Source organism: Myotis brandtii, unplaced genomic scaffold, assembly GCF_000412655.1.
Source record: "Myotis brandtii unplaced genomic scaffold, ASM41265v1 scaffold733, whole genome shotgun sequence".
NCBI lineage: Eukaryota > Metazoa > Chordata > Mammalia > Chiroptera > Vespertilionidae > Myotis > Myotis brandtii.
The window spans coordinates 1542230-1552499 of record NW_005370908.1 but is presented as its reverse complement, the minus strand read 5'-3'; the positions used below and the strand labels follow the sequence as shown (position 1 = coordinate 1552499).

At 40.4% G+C, this 10270-nt stretch overlaps 1 protein-coding gene and 1 pseudogene across 1 annotated transcript in view; both read left to right on the top strand.

Moving 5' to 3' along the window:
- Positions 1-10270, top strand: part of GALNT7 (polypeptide N-acetylgalactosaminyltransferase 7) — a 137472-nt gene that overhangs the window by 107752 nt on the left and 19450 nt on the right. The window contains exons 4-7 of the mRNA XM_005882692.2: positions 1263-1393; positions 1629-1708; positions 4477-4659; positions 7675-7792. Coding sequence (XP_005882754.1) covers positions 1263-1393; positions 1629-1708; positions 4477-4659; positions 7675-7792 — 512 coding nt within the window. The remainder of the gene's footprint in view (positions 1-1262; positions 1394-1628; positions 1709-4476; positions 4660-7674; positions 7793-10270) is intronic.
- On the top strand, positions 9563-10162 carry LOC106724139 (annotated as a pseudogene).

The following is a 10270-nucleotide window of genomic DNA, read 5'->3' as shown; positions in this document are numbered from 1 at the left end:
GGAGGAAGGGAGGACAATTGAAGAAAACCGTATCTAGACTTTCTCCAGCCCTCTCCTTCTTTCTGCTGCCTACAAGAGCCCCAGGCCCGGCCACAGTTCTGTCTCCACCTTTTAGTCCCCTATTCTCCAACCACAGAGGAAAGAAATAAGGAAGGAGTCTGTGCTGCCTTCAGAAAGTATCTATATACCTGATCGGCCAGTTGCCTTCCACAGAGGGAGGCCAGACTTCAGCTTAGGCCTGCTTCCCACAGGGACATCAGTAGGACATCCTGTGAGGGCTTCCAGACTGTTAGAGGGGGCAGGCTGGGCTGAGGGAAGCACCCCGAGTGCACAAATTTTTGTGCACCAGGCCTCTAGTATATTATATAAATGTGTATATATTATATAAATGTATAAATACTTATTTGTAAATATACATACATTCATATATAAATACTCCTGTTGGTGCTTAAAATGCAGAGAAAATGGGACTCTCGATTGTTTTTTACCAACTTGATGGGAACTATATTCATAACACCAAGACTACAACCTTAGATACGGATTATACTTGGAGAAAGATGGCCCAGAAACAAATGTTTACCTACATCCTTTGTGGATTCCAAAGAAGTCATACAATGCTATTTATAAGCAGTGTATCTTCAGAAATCCTGAACTATTGCTTCTTCCAAAAGCAAACAAAATATCATGCCTGAAAGCTTTTAAATATGACATTAACATGTGCAGTTTTGAGTTTTTAAATTTAAAACGTTTTTTAAGTTTTTATTTTAATTGGCATAGTTATCATTCATTTTATTTTCAGAGAGATGTTTGATCTTTCTCATGCTAACCAGTTCTCTGAAGGCATATTAAGTTCAAAAATGTTTTTTAATTTTTTTAAAATGTTTTATTGATTTGTAGAGAGGGAGGGAGGGAAAGGGAGAAACATCAATCACATCAATGGGCTGCCTCCTGCACGCCCCCTACTGGGGATTGAGCTTACAACCCCGGCACATACCCTGACTGGGAACTAGCGACCTTCTGGTACATGGGACGATGTCAACCAACTGAGCCACACTGGCCAGCATGTATTAAGCTCAAAATTTAACTCAGATAATACCTCCACCTTATTTCCCTATAGATTAAACATTTAATCTGGTCTGTGTAAAATCATTGACTGCTTAAAGTACCTTTGCCTGTCTCTATTTCTTGAGAAAAATAATAGTTTAATTGGTTTAGATACATACATATAATTTATAATGATGATTGAATTTTTTTATTCACAGAACACTTAAAAAAAAAACTAGATGACTATATTAAGCTGTGGAATGGCCTAGTAAAGGTATTTCGAAATGAGAGAAGAGAAGGTTTAATTCAAGCACGAAGTATTGGTGCCCAGAAGGCTAAACTTGGGCAGGTAGGAAATATTTCTTCTTATTGATATTTACAATGTCATCATTTTGGATTTGGTAACTAAACAATCATATTCATTTTAAGTACTTTTTAAAAAAATTGAAATGCTGGCCTAAACAGATAAACTTATATGTTAAAAATGACTCTAATGCTAACTTATGTTGGTATCTAACTTTAAATTGTGTGTGATATATGATGTGCCATATGAGTGTTCTTCACCCTGCCTCTTTTTTTTTAAGGTTTTGATATACCTTGATGCCCACTGTGAGGTGGCAGTTAACTGGTATGCACCACTTGTAGCCCCCATTTCTAAGGACAGGTAACATCACCTTGCTTTTTTGCTTTCCTGGTTGAAAAGTAAACCTCACCCTAGGACAAATAACATTCTCATTCATCAAATTTCAGTTCCAGTCAACACATGAAGTGTTCTGTTCTGAGTGCTATCACTCAGCCAGTTGTTTCCCGGGGTGGAGATAGACTGATAGTTTGGGCTGATTCAGATGCAGGCATTTGGGATAAGCCTAGGGTGTCTGATTCAAGAATCATCTGTGGTTGAGAGACTGCCTCTAGCTCCAAAAGCTTTCTCTAAGAGTAATATTGATTGCTCCCTCTACACCACCGTAACAATTCTAAAGATTTGAAGGAACAAGCCTTGAAATTATACGTATTGGTTTTTTAATTATTACTCAAGATAGTAAGGAGCAGTTTTACTTGTGTCAAGGCTTTGGGATCCTATAGAAACTTTAAGTTTAGAAATGGGCAGCTATTCAATGGAAATGTGGTGATCCCCATCAAATTTACAGAAATATCTGAAACAAAAGGAGGCAGCATTCGTCTCCTGGTTCCAAAAGCCTTCCCTGTCTTTAGTCCAGAATTGTGACTATTTTGGAATCTAGGCAAATAAGACATGGCCCTATGGTGAATGGCATGTTTCAAAGGACGCCCTCTGGAGGATTGAATCATCACAAGATGTAATGTAAGGCTTATTATAAACAACTAGAGGTCCGGTGCATGGATTCGTGCACGGGTGAAGTCCCTCAGTCTGGCCTGCACCCTCTCGAAATCCAACATCCCCCGAGGGATGTGGCAGTGCCAAGTGGCAGGTGGCTGGGGAGGATCCCGAGCCAGGGCCAGGCCCCACTGTGCCTATCGGTAGCGCTGCTGCTGAGGCGGGAGAGGCTCCCGCCACTGCAGCTGCACTCGCCAGCCATGAGCCCGGCTTCTGGCTGAGTAGCACTCCTGCTGTGGGAGCGCACTGACCACCAGGGGCCAGCTCCTGCATAGAGCATCTGCCCCCTGGTGGTCCTTGTGCGTCATAGTGACCAGTTGACCAGTTGTTCAGTCAACCGGTTATAATGGTTGCTTAGGCTTATATATATATAGAATACATAGAGATTTTTCAATTTTTAAACCAGCTGTCTGGTTTAATCCTCACAGCACCCCTGCAGAATAGGTATTATTAGCTCCATTGTACTGAAGAGGATACCGAGGCTTAGAGAAGTTAATTAATTTGTCCCAAATCAGACAACTAATCAACTGTCAAACCGAGATCTCTCTGGGACATCTTACACGGCACCATTTATTAAGAAATCTGAGACTCAGGAGAAGTGAGGAAAGAACCAACTTTCACCTCTCCAGGTGGAAACTAGCAGTCCTCTAGGGCAGTAAGGAAATGGTTTTCCACAGGATTTTGTGGCAATGCCACAGATCCCACAGCGACCCTCCACCGTCTCATAGGAGTGATTCCAGAGGGAATAACACACCCTTCTCAAGTCCACTTCCACCATATCAAAATTTTAAGCCCCTAACGTTTTTCCCTTCTCCTTGGTTTCTAAACATTGAAAAGGCGCTGTAATCTCCATTTTAGGAAGTGCATTTTAAATCCTCTCTAATAAAATGAGCAATGAAACAAGCAGGGGAACAGATTATCTTTGTAGAGTTGACTCTGCACCTAGTCATATAGTACTAGCATTTTCCTAAAGTCAAATGCAAGGGATTTTTTTTACTCCAAATTCTCAGGCCACACTTAAATTCTTTAGGTTTTGAGTGATCTTTTTTTCTCATTTTTTTAAAGGGTAGGAATACAATAGAGTACTCTTTTTCTTTTCTTTGCAATGAAAACTGTTTGTTGCAATAAAAAGAAGTAGGAAAAAACGATCAAGAAAAAGTACAGAAACAGGTTTTCATAACTGCTTCCAAAGAAATAGAAAGCAACAAAGAGTTGGGAGAACTGCTAAAAAAAAACGTAGCAGTATTATCCTTTTATACAGACACATGCACACACCCACCCACACACACACACACACACACACTTATTTTATAATGGAGGATTATGGAGGAAAAGTAACAGGCAGGAAAATCTTGTAAGCAATACAAAATTACGAAGAAAAAGTTGCCTGTAGGACCAAGGTGAAAATGAGACAACACTATTTCAGCTAAAAGACATGGCTCTTTGTCCCTGACATTTGTCTGTGAGCTGAGGGATAAGTCTCCTCTTTCCTTTAGCCTTTCCTTATGAAAACGGGCTCTTTGACTTTTAAAGGCCATTGATTTACTTCTACTTCCCATTAGATATTTAAGTCCCCTAGTGCAAAAAAATAAACAAACAGACCCCCCCCCAAAAAAAAACAAAACAAAACAAAAAAACCCCCACAACAACTAAAACTCAAATCAGTGACAAAAAGAGATAATTTAGCGAGGCATGCTATACTAGTCAGTTTTGGGTTCTTAAATGCTTTTTCATTTTCTGTAAATGTTTCAGAACTACATGTACTGTGCCTCTAATAGATTACATAGATGGGAATGATTATTCCATTGAACCACAGCAAGGTGGGGATGAAGATGGTTTTGCCAGAGGGGCCTGGGACTGGAGTTTACTATGGAAACGTATTCCTCTAAGCCACAAGGAAAAGGCCAAAAGAAAACATAAAACTGAACCTTATCGGTAAAGATTACTCCTTTATTTTCTTATGTGGAATGTTTATTTAAGTCCTTTTTTTTTTCCTTCCCCATGTACTCATGTATATATATGTGGGTCCATGCATACCCTTCCATTTCATCTTTGCTGCTATCATCAACAAAATACAGAACCATTTGCACTGTGCCGATTATAGATGTCATAAATGGCAACACATACGAAATTGTACCCCAAGGGGGTGGTGACGAAGATGGGTATGCCCGAGGAGCATGGGATTGGAGTATGCTCTGGAAACGGGTGCCTCTGACCCCTCAAGAGAAGAGAATCAGAAAGACAAAAACTGAACCATATCGGTAATCACTAAATCACTTACATGTGTTTCTTTTCTCCATTTGCTGCTAACCTATTAACCTCATGCCAAGCTATAACATTTGTTATTAAAACCGTAGGTGCTGTCTTAGATTCTGAAGACTTCTTTCTCGCACTATTTCACAGGTTTAAATTCACATTCACTTCTTTATAATTGGTTTTTCCCTAAATGCAGGTGCCACTTTTTATTTTGGGGGAACGGGGTGAAAGGGGAATGTTATATGGCATTAGTTCCAAATTCAAGCAAAAAAAGAACAATCATTATGTAAATTTACAATGCATAAATTACCTGTAATCCAAGTTTTATATCCGCTTTGATGCCTTGGATGTAATGTTAGCAATGAAAGCAATAGCAAGAGATTGAGGTGTTTTGTTTTTTTCTTCCTTTTGTTTTATATGCTAATTTTGTACCAGTTAAATCTGATGAATCAAAATACATGACTGGCAAATGTTGCATACACTCCTTTATTGTTGCCTTCTCAGAAGAGCACTTGATAAAAAGGAAACTGTATTCCAGAATCAGCCTTTGTCCTTCCTGTGACTCTTATAATAGAATAATGTACGCTGTTCTGTGCTTTTAGGGTCTTTTAACTGCAACATTTGACTGTCTTTCTAAAGAGTGACTCCAAATGAAATGTTTAGTCAAATGTTAGTGTAGGCTTCTAAATGTGCCTAATCTTATTTTTCTGATCTTACGGTTCTGCTTTTGATCTCTCTCTCCCTGTTATACTACTGATAATGTTAGAACTCTGTTTTGGAAAGATGTTTCCACTGTCATGCAAATGCTGGTGGGATTTGGGCATGTCACAATATCAAGATACTGAAATGGCAAACATAAGGAAATTATAGAACTTTAAGCTTGATTTGACATTTTCCCAATTTTCCTTTGAAGTTCTTTTTTAGAATAATTCAGGAACTTACTGTTTACCTGCTTACCTGACTAATATAATCCTGGGAGAAAAAAAATAAGGGGTAATGATTATGTTTTTATTTCTGACAATTCCATAGACTAGTAAAAAAAATTTCTTTAAGTAGGTTAGAAAAATTTAAGGGAGGTTTCCCCTTGAAAGAACTCACTGGTTTTTATGTTAAGATGCATTTTCAAATATATGCTGAGATAAATGAGAATATATTTAAAGATCAAAAAGGGCTGAAACTGGTTTGGCTCAGAGGATAGAGCATCGGCCTGCGGACTCAAGGGTCCCAGGTTTGATTCCGGTCAGGGGCATGTACCTGGGTTGCGGGCACATCCCCAGTAGGAGATGTGCAGGAGGCAGCTGATCGATGTTTCTCTCTCATCGATGTTTCTAACTCTCTATCTCTCTCCCTTCCTCTCTGTAAAAAATCAATAAAATATATTTTTTAAAAAAAAGATAAAAAAGGCAGAGTTATAATAATTTTAAATGACAGTTAAATAAATGTGACATGAAAATATAACCAAAAATGTAATAGTGCTAATATTTAGTGAGTTAGGCAGCATACTCTAAGAAGAAAGGGTATGACAGAATAATGTTGATCCAATGTGATTTTTCTTTAACATTGAAAAAATCACTTGATTCATTATTTATCCACTCGACAAATATTTAATGAGTACTTACTATGTGCCAGGCACTATTTTCTGGGAATAAATTTTTAAAAGATAGGTTCCCTTGTTTCACTTATATAGCGGGTGAGACAGAAGTTAAACAGAAAACCACATATATCACTCTGGAACAGAGTTGACGGAAAGGATAACCTCATCCAGCCTGGAGGATCCGGAACGGCCTCTTGACAAAGTGTCACTGGAGCTGAGACCTGAAGGATGAGGGATTAACCTTATGGAGGAGGAGGGGAAACATTTCAGGAGAGTGAACAGCACAGGTGAAAGCCCTGAGTCAGAAGAGAGTTTGGCAAGCTGAAGGCATGAGCGGAGCAGGGAAGGAGAACCTAGCAGAGCCTCAGAGTGGAGAGAGCTGGCATGTGGGACCCATGTTGAGTCCCTTCTGCCTGTGGTGCGGTTAGACTTGGGCGGGGGCAGAAGAGAATAAAGGACACTAAAGGACACAAGTGACAAAGTTACTGCAACAGTCCAAGCAGTGGTGGCTTGGTCCAGGAAGGGAACAGTGAAGTTGGAAAGAAGTAGACAGATTCAAGATATGTTTTCAAGATAGAATTAATAGGAATTAGTGGTAGATTGAATATTGGGTGTGGTGATTTTTTAAAAAGGTACTTTAATAGAGGCATCTCAAGAATCATGATGCATTAATAATTAATTATTCGGAAAAAAATGATTATTCGGGGTGGGGGATGCAGGCAACAGGATATAAATTAGTCCCATATCTCATCTAATGATGTGAGTGGCTTGTCCCTATAAAGCTACCCAATTGTTTTTATCTTGTCCCTAAAAATTACCAAATTAAAGAGGCCGCACCGATCGCCCTTCTGCAGGCCTCCCCCTGGCACAGTAAGTGGCTATGTCTATTTCTTCTGTGTCGCTTCTGCGCTGTATTTGCAAACTCTGAATGAACTGTGACTGTTCTAAGATGAATTACACCCTTATTTGGCAAGCCCCTGAGCTATAAAATTAAAAAACGACAGACTACTTCCATGGTGTATGGTTTTGCTCATCCCATAATGACTCATGAATCATTGCAGGAGCAGTTAGCCAACCAGGGCTGTATGGCTCAGTATTTTTAGGAGTGAAAGAGAAAATGCTACTTCTACTAAATCTAAAGGCTTAATTTTTAAATTAACACAGGAACCAAGGCTCCATCTAATGGTGAAATGATGCAATGCTCTAATTTATAATGAACTATATGATTCTATTTCAATTAGAAATTTCAGTAAATTCACTGAGGAATTATGAACAGATCGTTTTTGCAAGGTTTTATAATTTCTTAATGTTTGGCCATCAGTTTTATCTCTTCTATGCATTATCTAGATTGTATTCTAAAATGACTTGTTGTCTATTGGTGAAGGGGCTTATCCTTAATAGTTATTCAAGTGTTTCTTTTTCTCAGGTCCCCAGCCATGGCTGGTGGATTATTTGCCATTGAACGAGAGTTCTTCTTTGAACTGGGTCTGTATGATCCAGGTCTCCAGATTTGGGGCGGTGAAAACTTTGAAATCTCATACAAGGTAACCATGCATTTAAACAAATGGCGTTTTCTCGGTCATGACTGACTTTTGTGACTTTCAGGTAAAGGCTGGGTTCTGTTCAATGCATTTCTTTAAATTACAAGGAACGGCTAGCAAAATGTATGCCTTTGGAGGAAAGTAGGCAAAATACAAGCTCCAAACGTACTGCATATTTACATGGCTCATCTGAAAATTGAGGCCAGGAGGCTTCAGAAATAAAAATACCTCCTCCTCCCCCACACCCAAGGCTTTCTGGACTTTGGAGCCTTTTGTTAGAGAAGCCCTTTGGGGAGTCTGCATGTGTTGGGGCCACATCTGACCATCCACTGACACAGTGACCCTTTATTACTATAGGACATGACTCGGGACAGAAGCTGATCCCAACGACGACTGTGTGTCCTCAGACTGACAGTGCAGCTGCCTTCCTGCAGCAGTCCCATCACTGAGCCAGGCCTTGAGCACTAATGCCTTCCATGCTCCAACACCACCTCATTTCCCAAAAGAAAGAAAAAGAACTATATCACAGCTTGAGTTAAGCAGATATGTGTTACCTCATGTCTTAAATGTCCAGGGCTTAACACTGTGAGGAAGAAGAATAACTCAGTCTTTGCTCTCAAGGAACTTGCAGTCAATAAGAGATTAGAATTATACTTAACTTCATAATATGATAAGAAGGTAGAGTGCCATTTGGTTGGTGTGATTAAGAAACAGCATCTCGCTGGAGGAAGAATTTGAGGCAGACTAGAAAGATGGGTATGCTATCAGTAAGTTGAGATAAAAGTGTTACTGGCAATGTTGCCTCTCGGTTCTTGAGTTGGCAAAGAAAGAATTCAGAGCCAAGAACTCTAGCATTGTGGAAGTTTATTTAGCATGTAAAGCAAAAGTACACTCCAAGAAAACTGAGCTGGCTGCTCAGAGAGCTGCCTTGGCCTTTTGGAAAGTCACAGAGGCAGAAGAAGTGAGCCAGCTGGGCAACAAGTTACATAGGCAAAAGAAGGGCCTTTGGACACAGATTCACCGACTGGGCTAGCCCAGGCCGAGCTGCCGCTGCCCACTGCTCTCCTGGTTGCAAGCTTCATGGGAACCCTTAGAGCTTTGGAGAGAGAAAGCAAATATACATGCCTGAAGAAAGAAGGTGTGTGTGTGCTCTTGAGAGCGCACACTGGGTCCTTTGTCTTAGGTGTCTTCATCTGTTTTCTAAAGCAGGCATTTTAAGGGAAGTCTTGGGGGGAGGATCTCAATAGAATCTTCATCAGCTTTCCAGGTGTGCCCTTTAATATGCTGATCCATCAACATGAGCATATAGGGTCAGGATCTTGTCCTCTATTAATTGGTCCATGCTAGGTTAGGGGTTATTGGTCATTGCATCTGGTCCTGATGCCAACCATGACATTTCTTCATCTGGTTTTGCTGCTTTTCTGGGCCTGGAGCTGAAACACAACTGAGGCCTGTCCCTGTGGTCAACAAACCTGAGGCTTTGTTCCTAACATTATATGATGCTGATCAGAAACTCTCTGTCCTGAGGGCTTAATGCTTAAGGGAGTGTCATGCCAGGGAGGAGGCAGGAAAATCCGGATGCTGGATGCGGCCAGTTTGAATCAGCTGTCTGTTTCAGTTTACCCATTCTACCTGCCAAGGAACTTTTCTGGCTTCTCACTATCCTGCCTCAAAGGGAGGAGAGGGGGACTTCTGAGCAAATAGAATGGGAAGAGGTACAAAGGTGAGACATGAAGAATGTATTCAGGCCTTTCGGCTGGAACCGCCATCTTCCAGTAATTTGCCAAAATGACTAACACAAAGGGAAAGAGGAGAGCACCTGTTATATGTTCTCTAGGCCTTTTAGAAAACATGGAGTTGTTCCTTTGGCCACATACATGCGAATCTACAAGAAAGGTGATATTGTGGGCATCAAGGGAATGGGCAGTGTTCAAAAAGGAATGCCCCACAAATGTTACCATGGCAACACTGGAAGTCTACAATGTCACCCAGCATGCAGTGGGCATTATTGTGAACAAGCAAGTTAAGGGCAAGATTCTTGCCAAGAGAGTTAATGTGCATATTGAGCATATTAAGCACTCTAAGAGCCGAGATAGCTTCCTGAAACGTGTGAAGGAAAATGATCAGAAAAAGAAGGAAACCAAAGAGAAAGGTACTTGGGTTCAACGGAAGCGTCAGCCTGCTCCACCCAGAGAAGCACGCTTTGTGAGACCAATGGAAAGGAGCCTGAGCTGCTGGAACCCATTCCCTATGAATTCATGGCATGATAAGTGGGAAAAAGTAAAAAAAGACTTCTGTGCTGATAAAAATGTTTTTCTTAATTGAGTAGAAGTGTAGCATCCCTTCCCCCCAAAGAATAATTAAAGAAAACTTTGTGTCACCCTAAAAAAAAAAAAAAAGAATGTATTCAGGAAACAGTGAGGAGCAGTTTCGCAGAATCTGACAGCATGAATAAGACACACATTCAAGAAGGTAAAGTGG